This window comes from Falco cherrug, chromosome 15 (genome assembly GCF_023634085.1).
Source record: "Falco cherrug isolate bFalChe1 chromosome 15, bFalChe1.pri, whole genome shotgun sequence".
Classification (NCBI taxonomy): domain Eukaryota; kingdom Metazoa; phylum Chordata; class Aves; order Falconiformes; family Falconidae; genus Falco; species Falco cherrug.
In genome coordinates this window covers 363,863-380,115 of record NC_073711.1, presented here as the reverse complement: position 1 = coordinate 380,115, position 16,253 = coordinate 363,863, and the positions used below count along the sequence as shown (strand labels likewise).

The 16,253-nt window shown below is 63.2% G+C and overlaps 2 protein-coding genes across 3 annotated transcripts; both read left to right on the top strand.

Moving 5' to 3' along the window:
- The first annotated feature begins 3,145 nt into the window (after positions 1-3,145).
- On the top strand, positions 3,146-9,655 carry XPNPEP2 (X-prolyl aminopeptidase 2). The gene is made up of 21 exons (XM_055727600.1): positions 3,146-3,291; positions 4,185-4,258; positions 4,350-4,460; positions 4,548-4,611; positions 4,813-4,917; positions 5,057-5,143; positions 5,250-5,396; positions 5,510-5,611; positions 5,747-5,828; positions 6,289-6,484; positions 6,679-6,768; positions 6,873-6,982; positions 7,064-7,141; positions 7,236-7,307; positions 7,456-7,516; positions 7,649-7,718; positions 7,833-7,937; positions 8,462-8,521; positions 8,711-8,787; positions 8,900-8,998; positions 9,304-9,655. The coding sequence occupies exons 1-21, from the start codon at positions 3,246-3,248 to the stop codon at positions 9,520-9,522; spliced, it is 2,055 nt and encodes a 684-aa protein (XP_055583575.1). The 5' UTR covers positions 3,146-3,245; the 3' UTR covers positions 9,523-9,655.
- Positions 9,656-10,266: 611 nt separating this feature from the next.
- SASH3 (SAM and SH3 domain containing 3) lies at positions 10,267-16,249 on the top strand. Of its 2 annotated transcripts, none has more exons than XM_055727601.1 (8): positions 10,267-10,462; positions 13,127-13,222; positions 13,499-13,648; positions 13,720-13,861; positions 13,937-14,094; positions 14,246-14,452; positions 14,756-14,906; positions 15,021-16,249. In XM_055727601.1, exons 1-8 carry the CDS (start codon positions 10,409-10,411, stop codon positions 15,203-15,205), a joined length of 1,143 nt encoding a protein of 380 aa, XP_055583576.1. In that variant the 5' UTR covers positions 10,267-10,408; the 3' UTR covers positions 15,206-16,249. The 2 variants fall into 2 exon arrangements, with proteins under 2 accessions (XP_055583576.1, XP_027656302.1); XM_027800501.2 differs by having other exon boundaries at positions 10,269-10,462; positions 15,018-16,249.
- The last annotated feature ends 4 nt before the right edge of the window (positions 16,250-16,253 follow it).

Below are 16,253 nucleotides of genomic sequence, written 5' to 3'. Positions count from 1 at the left end.
AGGTGATTGTGTGTTGGGCTGTGAGGATAGGCTGGGGGGAGCTGTAAGAGGGGCTACAGGGGGTGTGTGGGGACCATGTTGCAACCCTACACATGCCTGTGGGACACCCTCTGCGTCTGTTCCAGCCCTGCTGGCTGTGCCCCCCTACACTGCCACAGCTCTGGGCAGGCTTGCCTGCAGCCTCGTGCTGCCAGTGCCGTGTAGGGTCACCGCTCCCTGCCAGCATTTTGCACCCCCAAAATGAGGTGCTCCTTCAGTGTGTGTGTGTGGGTGCCCAGCTCATGCAATCCAGGAGCTGTAGCCCCATCCCAGCAGACCAGCTGCCAGGCTGTGGGGCACCCCACAGCCCACCTCCCTGGGCACACATCACCTTCTGGGCTTCAGGGCAGGCAGAGGCAGGCTGGCCCTGCCTTCACAGGGGTTGTGGCAGCAGCATCCCCGTGCCACCTCTCGCTTCCGCATTCCTGCAGCCGTGCACACCCTCCCTCCCCGACCCGCGTCCTGTTTGCCGGGCGCGTCACCCCGGCCTGAGTCACCCCACGGCCTCTGCAGGTGACGGAAGGCCAACAATAGCCCACAAAGGGAGGATGTCCCCCCAAAGCCTTCCTCCGGCTCGTCTTCGAGGAAACCTCCCGCGGGAGGGAAGGGCCCCACCGGACGCACGGAGGCCGATGAGCTTCGTCCTGTTGACACTGGCTTGTTCGGAGTGGCATGAGGCCCTGGGGATGGTCGCAGGGATGGTCAGTGATGTCCTGCCATGCTGGGTGAGGAGGAGGAGGGATGTGCAACCACAGGAGATGGGACAGGCCAGCCTCATCCGCGCCCCTTGGATGTGGAGTGGGGAGCTGGCATCGGGGATGGTACCACAGAGTTGAGCTCAGAGGCTGATGATAAGGGGGTGGGGGTGACACTCTTGCCACTGTGGGGACCCTATGGCATGTGGCTGTGAGGTCAGGGGTAGCCAGCAGGGGACAGGGGACCCTGGGCATGCCATGGGTGCAGCCCCCACTCTGGCAGTGGGCAGGGACCAGGCACAGAGGATGGAAGCATTATTAGCACATTTTACTAACTAGCAGGATGGCAGCAAACTTCTGCCTGAGTGTCACCACAGCAACTGCACCACACATCCTCGAGAAACTTTTGTTACCGTAACAATTACAGGCAGCTTTGGTGTCACCCCGTGTCCCCCCTCCCTCCTGTCCCTGTGCTGCCCGTGCTGGGGCTGCTGGGGCAGGAGATTCCCCACTGCCCCGCTCCTAGGGTCCTCCGAGCCGGGGGGTGGAGGGTGATGCCAGACACAGGCAGCCTGAGAGCATTCGTGACATGAGCGTGCCAGGTCTCAGCCCGCCCCACAGGCAGGGACAGGCTGGCAGCAGGACCACCAGGCTTCGCTGCTACCGGCCCCTGCGCTGCACCGGCGCTGTGGCAGGACTGGGCAGGTGGGCAGGGGACAGGGCAGAGGGACATGGGGACAGGGGTCTGTGCAGCTCCACAGCGCAGTCCGGGTGCCACCTCGTGGTGAGCAGGATCCTGGCGACACAGCTGGACAGTCGCTGCGGTGACAGCCGGAGAGTCACCGCATGGGTTAAAATGGGTTAAAAACTGGCTGTCCAACAGGCGACAAATGCCCTAGGGAAGGGACGGCATCCAGAGCGAGTTCACGGCCCCCACCCGGCGCGGCGGGATCAGGCCCCCCCGGCCGTGCCCTTGCTAGGGCAGCGGAGAGCTCGCCTGAGCTGGTGCAGGGACCCCGGGAGGAGGCTCCGGCCAGGCAGAGGGGCTGGGGAGGAGGGAAGGGGCAGCACAAGGGCGGCAGCCATCCTGCAGAGCCTAGGACCAGCCAGGCAGGGCTTCCTCCCTGCCCATCACGCTGTTGCAGCAATTTGCTGCCCAGAATTCCTGAAAGAGCTCACGTATTTTCAAGGAGGTTTGTCCGTAAAACATCTATTTGTTCATTTGCCACAGGACTACCAGATCTCTTGCAACTTGCATCCTGCTGGGCAAACCACCAAGCACAAGGTCCTGCCGTGATGGCAGTGACATCTTTCCACCCTTCTCCCAGGATCTGCTCTCAGCACGTCTCCATCCCTGCCCCACACCTCCCCTGGTCCCATCTCTCTTTTACCCTCCTCCAAACACGTGCTTGTGCCATGCCCCTCAGACAGAGCCCCAGGGCCACCTGGCACTCAGCTGGCTGTGACAGTGATGCTGGGCCTGCCCCTGTGGTGCAGCAGGTCCATGAGACATCCCAGCCAGTTAAAAGGAGCTTCGTGATCTGCAATGAGCAATGGTCCAGCAGGGACCCCTCCTGGTACCCCTGTCCTCGGTGGGGATGCGCATCCTCCCCTGAAGATCCATGTCTGACCCATGTCTGGACACCTCTGCTGCCTGCCAACAGCTGTCCTTCAGCCAGCCTTTCTCTTCAATAAGCACAGAGAAGTCATTAACGAGCTAAGAGGAAATACGGATGCAGTAAAAGTGACAGGCCTTGGGGTCAAGGCTCCTCATGACTAACATAATGAGTTTTTTAGCAAGGCAGATGCCGTGGCGGTCCAGAGCTCACGGGCTTAGGCTCAGCGGGACAAAGGGCAGATCCCAGCGGGCTCCTCCCGCAGAGCGCAGGTCCCAGCGCAGCCCTCGGAGGTGGCCGCTGGTCCCCGGGCCCAGTGCCCAGGGTGTGGGCAGGGGCTGGTACCTGGCCTGCACAGCATAGCTCAGTCTGTTCACCACCATCACGGTCCCCTCCCTCCACACGCTACCACCAAACGTGTTTCTGATCATGTAAGGCTGCTCGATGCTAAAATATTGCCTAAATATTGCCACTGTCTCCCTTGCCAGTGTTGCCAACCCGGCTCACCAATACACTCCAAATTTATTTTTCCTATTATGCCATTACCAGGACAACGGGCTCTCGCTAGCGCTGAAGTTCCCTTTTGGTGTTGCAGCCCCTTTTTGCCTGCTTTGAACCCCAAGCAGCTGGAACGTGCCAGGCTGAGCTGGCGTGGCCCCACCTCTGCTCTGGGAGGATCTTTGGACTTCGTGCTGACTTTGCTGTTTGCTTTGATTTAGCAGCAGGATTTGCATAGGACAACAACCCCGCTCCCCATCTGCTCCAGGCCTTGACCTTCCCATCCAGCATCCCTCTGCCCCAGGGGCAAAGGCACAGGAGGAGGGACCTGTCACCCAAGGCACTGGCGAAACATTCCCTCCACTCCCTGTCCTGCTGGGCACCTCTGGGGGCAGCCATGCACCCCCCACAGTGGATCGCAGCCTGGGTGCTCCTGCTCCACGGTATGTTGGAGGGGCTGGACTGGGAGGTAGGGTGGGCTCCTCAGGGAATGACACATCCTGGGAACTCCCAGGAACCAGTTTGGTCCCAGCACAGAGGATGTAGGGGTGTTCTGCAGCAGTCCAAACCACTGCCTCGGGTGAGTCAAGGGTGTGTTTGCCCTTAGGTAGCCAGGGCTGTGCTGCTGCTCCAGCCTCGATACCCTACGGCAGGGGGGCAGGCTATGGAGAGGGGCTAAGCCTGCCTGCCTGACCCCAGGGATGACCCCTGGGGAGGTGATGGGTAAGGAGCAGCTCCCGGGGGCAGTGAGACCAGGCACCCAAGGCCACACCATGCTAAGGGTGGCCCATTCCCCCATTGCACCATGGACCAGAGCTTGGTGCCCTTGGCCCAAGACAAGGAACCAGCTCCCAGCCCACCGACTGCAGCGGCAATGGTGATAGAGATCTTGGGGAAAGGCAGTGCCGGTGATGGCACCAGATGCAGTGCAGTGCTGGGGAGAGGCCAGCTCCTGCCGGGGCTGCCAGCCAGCTATTCCCTGGACCCAGCACTGGGGATGCGCAGGGCTGGCTCCTGCCAGCTGCCTCCCGGCTCCCAGACAGTGGGCACCAGCTGCACCTTGTGATGATTCCCCCCCCGGCTGGGCTGGTCCCCAGGCATGCCGCAGGCACTGGCGTTTACTTCCTCTTGAGCTGGATGATGGCGTTGGTCTTTGCCCACTATTCCTGGGGCTAGAAACACTGTTTTTTTAAAAAGCCCTAAAGCTGGTCTGGCTCGGTATTTGGGACTGGGGATGAGGGTCACAGCTGCCCTGGTGCTGGCTCTGGGCTGGAGCAAGGGGCCAGCGGGACCTCAGGCTGCAGCCTGAGGCTCCAGAGTGTCCCTGCACCCCCAGGCTGTGCCACAGGCTGGCCACTGCAGGGCGCCTCCGCCAGGACCAGCGTCCGGGACTGCTCCGTGGACCCACCGGTGAGCCCCACTTGCCCTCCCAGTTCCTGGGACATCCCACACGGGATCAGCCCCCCAGCTCCACTGCTCACATCTTCCCTCGTGCTACCAGTACCTGCCCCCTACGGCCACCAACACAACCGCGCGGCTTGCTGCTCTGCGGGGCACCATGCGAGCCCACAGCGTCCATGCCTACATCGTGCCCTCCACGGACGCCCACATGGTAAGGCAGCAGCCTGCCCGCACCCCTGAGACTGGTTCTCCCACCGGTGCCTGTGACCACCTCTCGTGGCTCTGTTCCCGTCTCCAGAGTGAGTACATCGCTGAACGGGATTCCAGGCTGGGCTGGCTGACCGGCTTCACCGGCTCTGCAGGTGAGAGCATCCTCACCACCCTGCGGTCTCTGCTCCAGCGGGGACGGGGCAGCACCTGGCTGCCTCCTGGTCCTTATCCTTGGGGATCCGCAGGGCAGGGCATGGTCCCACTCCACACGGGAGGTTGGGCTGGCGATCCCTGAGGGTCAGCTGCCTGGAGTGGGGGGAGAGGTGATGTCTGAGCCCCCACTCCTGTCACAGGCACTGTCGTGGTGACGCAGGACAAGGCTGCCCTGTGGACCGACAGCCGCTACTGGACCCAGGCAGAGCGGCAGCTGGACTGCAACTGGGAGCTGCAGCGGACACGTCAGTGAGGGGCAGGCCGGGGGATTTCTGTGTGCCCCCATGCCCAGGACCTTCCCAGCCCCAGCCATGGCCTCATCTGGGCTCACCGTGGGCCAGGACACGGTTTGTCCTCTTGGTGCCACCCAGCTCTCTCCCACAGCCTGGATCGAGTCCATTGGGCTGTGGATCCTGGAGGCAGTTCCTGCTGAGGGGAACATCAGCTTGGACCCCTTCCTCTTCTCCATCGGTAGCATTGGCCATCACATAGAGGGTGACCCTGCCTGACATGAGGGCAGCTCCCAGGTGTGGATTTACCAGGTGTCTCCAACTGCGGGCTGCTTCCCCCCACTCAGACGCCTGGAACAGCTACAGCCAGGCTCTGCGTGGCTCTGGCAGGACCCTGCTCCCCATTGAGACCAACCTTGTGGATCAAGTGTGGGGTGACCAGAGACCCCCTCCAGCCTCTGGTGAGATCTACAGCCTCCCAGCAGCATTCACAGGTATGACCACCATCCTCCCCAAGGCTGTTGGGAGGATGCTTGCCAGTGGCAGACCCCAACCCAGGGGTCCATGGTGGTCCCTGAGCTGAGCTGGCTTCCTACTCCCCTCCCAGGGAGCAGCTGGCAGGAGAAGGTGGCTGGGATTCGGCAGCAGATGAAGCAGCACATTCAACGTCCCACAGCTGTGCTGCTGTCAGGGTTGGAGGAGACAGCCTGTGAGTAGCTGTGGTGCCACGGTAGGTGCTGTGGTGGGTGTCACGGTGGGTGTTGTGGTGAGTGCCCTGGGATCCAAACCCTGGGGGTGGGAGGGGAGCTGGTGGGCACAAGCTTGGAGGTCTTGTTCCTGACAGGGCTCTTCAACCTCCGTGGAGACGACATCCCCTACAACCCTGTCTTCTATTCCTACACCCTGCTGACCAACTCTAGCATAAGGTGGGAGGCATCTTCCTGCAGGCACAGGGCATGAATGGGGCTCAGCACCCACCCAGCTTCCCTTCCAGGGCCAGCACCCACAGGACCCTCCCCTCAGCCCAGTGGTCCTTTCCTCAGAGCCCACTATGTCCTGCAGTGCCCAATTCCACTGACTGTCCCCTCCAAGCCCCACATCTTTCCCATGTCTAGCCTGCACAGCACAGCCTGGGGTGCAGCTCCCCCACTCGCAGTCCACCCCAGGGTTGTAGCACCCTCCTTCTCAGCCCACTTCGTGGTGCAGCACCTTCCCTTCCAGCACAGCCTGAAGCTGACCCCTGTTCCCAGCCCAGCATCCCCTCTGGGCTCCCCAGCCCCCTCCCCTTCGCCGGCACACTCTGCATGGCCAGGCTCAGGGAGGGGGGACCAAAGGCAGCAGGCCAACCCCACGGCACTGCCTGCACCATCCTGCATCCTTCCACAGCCTGTTCGTGGACAAGAGGCGGCTGGCGGCAGCAGCACGGCAGTCCCTGCAGGCCGGCTGCCCCGGGCCTCTGTGCGTGGAGCTGTGGGAATACGGGCAGGCACGTGCCCAGCTCCAGTACTATGCCCAGGGCAACGTCACCATCTGGTTAGGCACTGAGTACACCACCTATGGCCTCTACAGCGTCATACCCCAGGTGGGGCACCACTGCGTGCTGGCACCAACACCCATGCCACTGAGCCCTGCCGTGGGCAACATGGGTCCCGCCGGGCGTGGGGATGGCCCCATGACCACCAAGCTGTGGTGGTGTGGGATGTGCCATGGCCACCCTTGAGGCATGATGGGTGGATGGCCATGCCCAGCCATGCCACCCTCAGACTGCCCTTGCAGGAGAAGCTGCTGGAGGACAGCTACTCCCCCGTCATGCTGGCCAAGGCTGTGAAAAATGCCAAGGAGCAGGAGATGCTGCGGGCTGCTCACGTAAGGGTTGTCCCCATCCCTGCAGCCCTGAGCAGAAGTGGGGGGCAACCGGGAGAAAAGGGTGCTGGTGCCCCCCTCCTCTGATGCCTTTGGGCCACCCCCAGGTTAGGGATGCAGTGGCTGTCATCCAGTACCTGCTGTGGCTGGAGAAGATGGTCCCGCAGGGACAGGTGGACGAGTTTTCGGGGGCACAGTATATCGACGCACTCCGCCAGTCAGTGCTGCCACCACAACCCCCCCACCCGGTGTAGGGCAGATGGGGACTCCCAGCATCTCCCTCCCTGCTGTCTTCTAGGGCCCAGGAGCACAGCCACGGACCCAGCTTCCAGTCCATCTCAGCCAGTGGGCTCAACGCGGCACTGGCCCATTACAGGTACGGGTCAGCCCCAGTCAGAGCCGGGGCAGCCAGGGCCAGCAGCAGCAGTGGGGAGGCTGGGAGCAGGCTCTGACCCCCCCTCTCCTCACAGCCCCTCCAACCAGAGCAGTCGGAAGCTGTCTGTGGGTGAGATGTACCTTTCGGACACTGGAGGGCAATATCTGTGCGTAACCCCTTAATGTGGGCCCTCAGCACTGCACAGTGCCCCCATCACCTCCCATGCCTCCAGCACTGGGCATTGGCAGGGAGCCCCAAAGCCAGTGCCAGGGCTGCATCACCCCCATTCATGCCCTCCCTCCCCCCCTTTGCAGGGACGGGACGACAGACATCACACGGACAGTGCACTGGGGTGTGCCAACCCCACTCCAGAAGGTACCAGCCCCTCCATGCCAGCCAGCACCCCGCTGCAGCACTCAGCACCAAGGTCACTGCCAGGGCTGGATGTGCTGGGGCAGGCATCCAGCTACCACCACGCTCAGCCCCCTTCCACCATGCCCCTCCTAGGAAGCCTACACCCGTGTGCTGATGGGCAACATCGACCTGTCCCGCCTCATCTTCCCACCCAACACAGCAGGTGGGTGCTGAGCCAGGCATCAGGCAGCCCGGAGACCCCTGGGCATGGGGAGGAGGAAAGCAGAGGGGGCCCTCACTGGCTTGCTGGCCCCCATCCCATCTCATCATTCCCCAGGGAGAGTGGTGGAGTCCTTTGCCCGCCGAGCACTCTGGGATGTGGGACTCAACTATGGCCACGGGACCGGCCATGGCATCGGCAACTTCCTCTCAGTCCATGAGTGTAGGTGCTGTGGCACTGTCACTGGTGCTGGGGACATGGGCTGGGCTGTGGGGCACAAAGATGAAGACAGGGGCTCATGCAGGACTTCTCATAGCCCAGCTGAGCCTCTCGCTGCGGGTGGGTGTCCCCTACCTGCAGGGTGCTGCGGTCCTTGCAAGGATAGCCCCATGGTCCTTGCCAGGGTAGCCCTGCAGTCCTGGCCAAGGTGGCTGCATGTTCCTTGACAGGGTGGCCACATGGTCCTTGCTGGGATGGCCCCACAGTCCTTGCCAAGGGTAGCTCCATGGTCCCTGCCAGGGTGGCCCTGCAGTCCTTGCCAAGGTGGTAGTCCCATGGCTCTTGTCAAGGTGGTCCCACAGTCCTTGCTGGGATGATATGATCTAATGGTCCCTGCACAAGTGGCCACCTGTCCTTGTTGCGGTGGCCACGTGGTTCTCGCCAGTGTGACACCTTCATCCTTGTTAGGGTGTCCCTGCAGCACACGCTGTTCCCAGAAGCTGTAACACACACCATGTCCCCTGCAGGGCCCGTGGGCTTCCAGTCCAACAACGTGCCACTGACGGCCGGCATGTTCACCTCCATCGGTACGCACACCCACCGCTCTGGCCAGTGCCTCGGGCTCTCTGGGGTGTCCCTGCGGTGCAGAGCCTGGCTGGGGAGGAGGTGTTCAGCTCTCAGCCCCACTCAGCGGCCAGATCTGGCCCCTCCAGGGTGGGATGGGCTGGGAGAGTTGCTGGGGCTTGGGACTCACTGAGCACCTTCCCGGCCCCCAGAGCCTGGGTACTACCGGGACGGCGAGTTTGGGATCCGCATCGAGGACGTTGCTCTCGTGGTGGAGGCACAGACTGAGGTAGCACAATGGGGCTGGGGTGGCACCACACTGAGGGAGGCTGCATCAAGCCAGGGGTGGAGGCACCCCCTGGGTGCAGGTGCGGGGACCCAAGGCCACCTCTCTGTGGCAGCACCAGACTGGGGAGAAGCCCTTCCTGACCTTTGAGGTGGTGTCCCTGGTGCCCTACGACCGAAACCTCATTGACCTCAGCCTTCTGTCATCAGAGCAGGTATGGGGTGCTGGGGGCAGGGAGGCAGAGCAGGGACATGGGGCCAGCACATGGGGCTGGAGTGTGAGGAGAGCAAAGGGGCTGGGAGGGGGATGTAGTGGGAAACCAGGTCCATGGCACGAGGCCAGGGTGGGTAAACAGGGCCAGGGCAGGGAGGGACGTGTGGATGGAGAGGGGTGATGGGGTCTGGAGACAGGGTCCAGCGATTAGGGTGTGGGGTAGCTGATGGGTAGCACCAAAGGCGGGGCGGGGGGGGGGGGGGGCAGGCAGCCCCTCCATAGCCGCCCCCCGGTGCCTGGCTGCAGATCCGGTACCTGAACGCCTACTATGAGACCATCCGGGCGCGCGTGGGGCCAGAGCTGCTGCGGCAGCAGCTGGAGGAGGCGTACCGCTGGCTGCAGAGGAGTACAGAGCCCTTCCCACTGGGCAGTGCCGCCACCACCGTCGCTGCTGCCACCACCACCCCGGGCATGCTGCCCCTCGCCTCCCTCCTCTCTGTGCTGCTCACCAGGCTGCAGGCCTGACCCTGCATCAACCAGCCCGGTGCCAGCCCTCTCCCTGCTGTGGCCGTTTGTTCTTCCTGCCGCTCAGTTCCTTTTTTTTTGTTTTCTATTCGCTCATTTGATTAAACATGAGCAATGCTGGCAGGTGCCTGCATACTGCTGTGCCCTGCTGCAGCAACCCAGTGTGCTCCCAGCCTGCCCACCACCTCACTCACTGGTGTGGGGCTGGGGTCCGGCCCCACATGGCCCCCAGCCCCACATGTAGGACCCTGCTCATGCCTTCTGGCCTGCCCTGGGGGACCAAGGAGGTAGATTCAGGGCAGATTTTAATCACTGGGTCAAGAGATGGAAGAACTGGAGCAAGAGGGTGCAGGACAGCTGGCCCAGCCGTGGCGATCGCCACTGCCCTGCAGGTCTCAGCAGCAGTGTGCAGATGAGCACATCCCACCTGGGCTCAGTGCCCAGCCAGCCAGGAGGACCTGCAGATGTAGGGGACAAGTGGGACATCCCTGACCAAGCACAACATGGAGTGCTCGGCCATCGTGTGCTGGCAGAGAGAATGAGCAGGCACAGAGAGGGGCACAATGGAGAAGCTGGAGACCTCCATCCTTTGTATGGGTAGGGGGGTGTGGTGCGGTGCCCACCAGCAGCATCGCCAAGGGGTGGCAGGGTGCAGGCAGACACCCCTGCCCTGGGGGCCCTGGGCAGGGTAGCAACTTCGTGAAGGGTTTCCTTCCTCCTGCCCCAGCCAGCACACCCGTCAGCCACTCTGAGCAGCGCCGCTGCAAGCACCCCTCATGTGACCGCCAGCTTCCTGTGCGCTCCCTGGCCTTGGTGCCGGTGCTTTAGTACGTGCCGTGCCAGGCGCTGCCCCAGCATTGTACCCTTGCCACTGGGCCCCAGCACCATGCTGCGCCGCAAGCCCTCCAACGCCAGTGAGAAGGAGCCAGGACACAAGAAGGTGAGTGCGGGCAGCGCCCGACCGCCCTTGGCACCCACAGTGTCTCCAGCACGCCCAGCACCGGCTGAGCCTGGGCTGCTCGTGGGATGCTGAGCAGGGAGCACTGGTGTCAGTGGGCTGGGGAAGCCATGGGACAGAGCCCCGTGGGGCCTGGGGGCAGCGCTGCCAGCACTCGGTCCCTGCCACCACCAGCCACTATGGCCTCACTGGTGCGTGGTCCTGGCTTTGTCCCATGCCCTGCTCCCACCCTGGCTTGCAGCTCGGTGGGATGGTTGGCCAGGATGTGCAGACCCCTGGGGTAAGCATGGGTGCAAGCTGGGGTGCTGGTGGGACCCGTGGGGCTCTGCCAGGGGGGCAGTGGCTCCCCCTTTCCGTGGGCTCCCCACAGCGTGGGCGGCCGCCTGCCGTTTCCTGCCATGGTGGTGGGGCGGCCGGCTGCGGTGCTGAGCGCGCAGCTCCCAGCCCGACCCACAGAGCAAGGTGTCTGTGGTTGGGGCAGCGTGAGGCTGCGTTCAGTCACATGTGTTGGCCTCTTCCTCTGGCAGCACTGCACCAGGCGCTGGAGCCACCAGCAGTACCAGCTACCAGCACCTCCTGAGAGCCCTCAGCACAGCAGGGCTATATGCCACCTGCCCAGAGGGCTGGAGCCACCGACGGGGGCCATGACCAGCCCCTCAGTTCCTGTCAGGTCTTGCACCAGCAAGCACTTCAGCTCTTGCCAGGACCCAGTGGGCTTTGCAGCCATGTGTCACCAAGGGGAGCAGGGGGACAGCTCCTGGTGCCGGGGTGCTGCCCACAGTGGGCAGACATCCCGGCAGAGATGCACCACAGCGGCTCCTCCCTGCTGGGGAGCTCCCAGGGGAAACGTGAGCAAAGCCCCAACTCCCTGTGCTGGGGGTGGCCCAGTGAGCCTGGCAGGCCCCAGCGGACATCCCCTGCCCTTGCCCAGCCACAGCCACGGCTCTCACTTCCCTCTTGCTGCCATGCTCCTGGGGGGGCCGTCCACCCCAGCTCCACAGTCCCCCGCTGCCAGGCTTTCCACAGCTGCTGTTGCACCCCCAGCTCCTCCAGCCCCAGGGCAGCAGCTGTTGCCACAGCTTTCCTGACTGCGGGTGGGCACAGAGCACAAAGTTGTTTTACCTGAAGGGTGCAGGGAGAGAGACCTGAGGGGCTCAAGCCACCTGGGTCTAGTGGGTTCAGGGGTGCTGGCATGGGAGCAGGGCAAACCACCAGCATTTCCTCCCCATGGGTGCACCAGCTGAGCCGGTCCTAAGTTAAGCCACAGCAGAGATGGAGCCAGGTCTCCCTCATTGAAGCCAGCCCTCTACAAGAAAATGGCAAAAATAAGTAATAGAGGATGCTCAGTTGAGTTGATGAAAAGGAGAAGGAGGAGGGGAAGGTGCAGGGCCATGTCTGAGCAGGACCAGGCTGTGCAGGGGCTGAGAAGGGCCTTGGCTGTTTCCGATGCAAGCAGGAGTCCAGGGCAGGCAGAGTGACTTGAGAAAGGAAATTACTGCATTTGCAGTCACGGAAAGAGCGAGTGCTGCAGCGTGTGCTCTGAGTGTGCTGGCAGCCAAGCCTGCCCAGCCCTGCCATGCTAGCTGGCTCCCACGGTAGCACTGGTGCTGGGCATCCAGGGATGAAGGAGACCTGGGACCATGTGCTCCTACAGGGAACCCGGCTAGCCAGCACTAAGGATGCTTCTGGACCCCTTCCCACATGGAACTGACACCTGAGGACAGGGAGAAGGGGGAAGGAGAGCCAGGGAGGCAGGCAGGGGGCACAGGGAAGCCTGGAAGAGGCAGTGGTGGAGGGCTGCACCAGGACTGAGATTCAAAACCTGCTTCAGTGGCTTTGGTGCAAAGGCGGGACTGAGCTTCCTGGTGACGCTGGCAGGGGAGGTGCTCTCTGGGCTGTGGGATGATGCTTGCAGGCAGAAAACATGGGCAACTTTCAGGCCTGGAGCTCAATGTGAGGGCAGCAGCATGGGCATGGCAGCACTCATGCTCTCAGCCACTGAAAACAGCCTTTAGTTGTCAGACACTCGCAGAGGAGGAGGGACTGACCCAGGGTACAGCCACTGCAGGAGCCGGACTGAGTTCAAGGCAGGTCCCACTGCTCCCATTCACAGGATCCCTGGCTCAGGGGCTGGGCTGGTACAGCATGCCCACGTTTGGGTGCTGAGCAGAGTGGCTGTGTTGTAGAGCCCACGTATTTCCCCAGCAAGCGCCCAGCCCACATGCTACGACAGCAGCATGGCGCAGACCTGGGCTGCTCTCAGCTTGGCAGCACCAGGCTCAGCGCCGGAGCACCCGCAGTGAGCGCTGGAGCAGAAGCTCTCGGTGCTGCTCAGTCCGCAGCAGCACCAAGCGGCACCACACAGCCCCTGCCCCTGGAGCACTGCGCCCAGCAGCCGTACACGCACCGAGAGCAATGCCAGGTCTCTGGACCCCAGGTCCTGGGGGGCTCACATCACACGGAGGTTCTTTAAGGGGTGCGGGGGGGGGGGGGGGGGGAGGCTGTGTAGCCAAAACACTCTTCAAGCACCGGCATTGCTCTGGGCAAGCCAAAGCAGCCCGAGGGGCATGGCTGCCGGAGGGGAGGGTGGGAGCTGGGGCACGGGGGTGCAGGGAGAAGCCCTCACACATTTCTGTTCCCCCCCAGCTCTCCCTCCAGCGCTCCAGCAGCTTCAAGGACTTTGCCAAGTCCAAAGTCAGCTCCCCTGTGCCGAGTGAGAAGGAGTTCAGCTTGGATGAGAATGTGAGTGCCTGGATCCCTGCAGACCACCTCCTGCCACGTCCTGCTCCCTTGGGACCACATCCCCACTGGGGACAGCCCTTTTCAGAGCCTGTTTCCCCAAACTCCTGGTCCTACTGGCGGCCCATGTGCAATGGAGCAGCCCCAGGGGTTCCAGCACCGGCAGGACTCAGGGTCTCACCCCTCAAGGAGTCTTGCACCCCTGTGTGACCCAGCTGAGGTTTGCCTGGGGGCGGTGGGGAGCGTGGGGTCTGCCTTCACTCTCCATCCCTCTGCCAGATCCCCGAGGACGAGTCCAGCAGTGCCAGCCCTGACGATACTGCACGAAGCAGCGGGATGAGGTTGGGCAAGAAGTGGCGGGCCGTCATCTCCCGCACCATGAACCGGAAGATGGGCAGGATGGTTGTGAAAGCACTAGCAGAGGGGAAGGTGAGCAGGGGGCCCAGGCACATGGGGGGCAGCTCTCCCTCCCTTGGCCTGACCCTGTCCCCCCCTGGCAGGGAGACGTGGAGGAGGAGGGGTCCCTGTGCCCCCTGTCCCCAGCCAGCAGCACAGAGGAGACGAGCCACGAAAAGGTGCCCCCATCTTACCTGGAGATGGAGGAAGATGGGCACCCATCTATCGGCCGTCAGCTGTCCAGCGGTGAGCCTGGCCCCAGCAGGGTGCTGGCCCCTCACCTCCCAGCAGGTCACATCCTGACCTCCCTCCCCTCCGCAGGCAGTGAACTTTCCAGCCCCGGCCCCTCGGGCAGCAACCGGGACAGCTTGCAGCTGGAGGAGAGCAGCCCAGCCTACACTGGCCCCTTCTGTGGCCGTGCCCGTGTCCACACTGACTTCACACCCAGCCCTTACGACAAGGACTCACTGAAGCTGCGGGTGAGCCACACCACGGCCAGCCCAGGGCTGTGGAGAGCTGGGGCAAAGGGCAGGTCTGGGGAGGGAGAGTGGCTGGGGACCCCCTGAAAGGGGATGCTCCCCAGCTGTCCCCAAGCCTGTGCCCACCTTTGCCCTTATCTCCCTTGTCCAGAAAGGGGACATCATTAGCATCATCGAGAAGCCGCCCATGGGCACCTGGACGGGGCTGCTCAACAACAGGGTGGGCTCCTTCAAGTTCATCTATGTGGATGTCATCCCTGAGGAGACAGCTCCTGCCCGCAAGAGCCGTGGCCCCAGCAAGAGCAAGCGGCTCAAGCCCAAGACCCTCCACGAGCTGCTGGAGCGCATCAACCTGCAGGTAAGGGCCAGGGGCCCATGGGGGGTCAGCAGCACCCAGCATGAGCCCAGGATGCCCGCAGAAGGACCACCCTCTCCTCTGCTCCCCAGCAGTCCTTCACCAGCCACCAGCCCCATGGCTCCCTCCACCTCATGCCCAAGCACCGCTGGGGCACAAAGGGGACACAATGGGGCTTTTCCGCGTGATGCCTGGGCAACTGCCTGCCGTGGACCTGCGCCACACGGCTTGCACCAAGGGCCAGGCAGAGAGCTGGGGGAAGCTGTGCTGCACTCTGCTCAGCCCTCCGCTGCCCTCCCACCCCAGGAGCACACCTCCACCCTGCTGCTGAACGGCTACCAGACACTGGAGGACTTCAAGGAGCTGCGGGAGACCCACCTCAACGAGCTGAACATCACGGACCCCCAGCACCGTGCCAAGCTGCTCACGGCTGCCGAGCTCCTCCTGGATTATGACAGTAAGAGTCAGGGGAGGTGGAGGGGAAACACTGCATGCTGCCCATGGCCCCCACGCCGGGCAGCCACAGCGGCAGCCTCTGCCCACTAATGCCACGTCCTGCCTCCCCCAGCAGCGAGCGAGCCAGAGGAAGGTGACAGCTCCGAAGCCCAGCCTTTGCCCTCAGAGCTCAAAGGGGACATTCCCCGGGACTCAGGCTGCTTCGAGGGATCAGAGACCCTAGACAGCAGCCGGGAAGATGCTGAATTGGGTGGTCCTGAGGGGCAGCTGCGGGCTCTCTCCCTGGCAGAGTCGTCCTGAGCCTGCCCTGCCTGCTGGCACTGCCTCGCAGATGGGCACAGCCCACAGCCGCTTCCCGGACTGGAGGGGACGGCTGCTCACAGGGGAAGCAGGTGAGCACCAGCAGCAGGACCCCACGGCCCTGGCATGGGACCTGGTGCTGCGTGGCTGCAGGCAGCTCAGCCACTGGCCCTCTGGGGCTACCCCCAGGACATTTTGCACTGTACTGCGTTGCGCTGCTGCCCCTACACAGGTGCTCCAGGCACCCTGGGGAACAGTGTTCCCTGCCAAGACGCTGCAGGCCTGGATTGCCTCTCCTGGGCTTGCCCCACTTCATCCACAGCTTTTAGAGCTCTTCCCAGAGCCCTTGCTAGCTGGGTTGCACACACAGGAGACTGCAAGGACGGGGAGGTCCATGGCAGGCAGGGACAGGAGGTCCAGTGCTGAGCAGCTGGGTGCGAGAGCACAGAGGTCCCACTGAGCCTGACTCCTTGCTGGCAAGGAGGACACCCACACTGCCTTCCTCCAGCATCTTCCTCACACAGCCAGGGCAGGCAGGGAAAGGTTTGCTGGACGGTTTGCATTGTCCGTGTTGGTGGGGTGCATAGGTGGGTGGGTGGGCAAAGGTTCAGCCAAGCTGAAAGTTGCCCAGCAAGGGCACTGTGAGCCCCCGCTCTCAGCTCAAGGGGAGCCCCAAAGGCTGCCCGCAGCTTGCCAGCGAGCCCGGTCCAGCAGGGCTATGAAAGGGAGCTGGAGCAACCACCCTGCTGCCCCACAGGTGGCTGGGGGAGGCTGTCACCCCGGACAGCCCCCGCCATACTGCCAGATCCTCCCAGCCAGGGCCCCACAGCCTCTCTGCATGGGCAGGAGCCGAGGCAGGGGCACGCATCCACATGGGAGCACGGGGCAGCCTGCTCCCTGGCTCGGGGTATCTACTCCAGCTCCCTTCAGCCCAGCTCTTGCTGCTCACCACCACCTCCAGCTCCTGCACTGCAGCATTGGCCTTTGGGCATCCAGTTTGTTCCTTTGCGCTCAATCTCAATAAAAACATGCAAGTCCGTTTCACTTC

What these genes read in the sequence shown, in the direction of transcription:
- XPNPEP2 (XM_055727600.1), top strand. Translation starts at nt 3,246, where the DNA reads ATGCACCCCCCACAGTGGATCGCAGCCTGGGTGCTCCTGCTCCACG. An exon ending in CCTCCCAGCAGCATTCACAG is followed by an intron (nt 5,397 to 5,509) that starts GTATGACCACCA and finishes CTCCCCTCCCAG; the next exon opens with GGAGCAGCTGGCAGGAGAAG. An exon ending in AGATGCTGCGGGCTGCTCAC is followed by an intron (nt 6,769 to 6,872) that starts GTAAGGGTTGTC and finishes GGCCACCCCCAG; the next exon opens with GTTAGGGATGCAGTGGCTGT.
- SASH3 (XM_027800501.2), top strand. Translation starts at nt 10,409, where the DNA reads ATGCTGCGCCGCAAGCCCTCCAACGCCAGTGAGAAGGAGCCAGGACAC. An exon ending in CGGCCGTCAGCTGTCCAGCG is followed by an intron (nt 13,862 to 13,936) that starts GTGAGCCTGGCC and finishes TCCCCTCCGCAG; the next exon opens with GCAGTGAACTTTCCAGCCCC. An exon ending in GCTCCTCCTGGATTATGACA is followed by an intron (nt 14,907 to 15,017) that starts GTAAGAGTCAGG and finishes TGCCTCCCCCAG; the next exon opens with CAGCGAGCGAGCCAGAGGAA.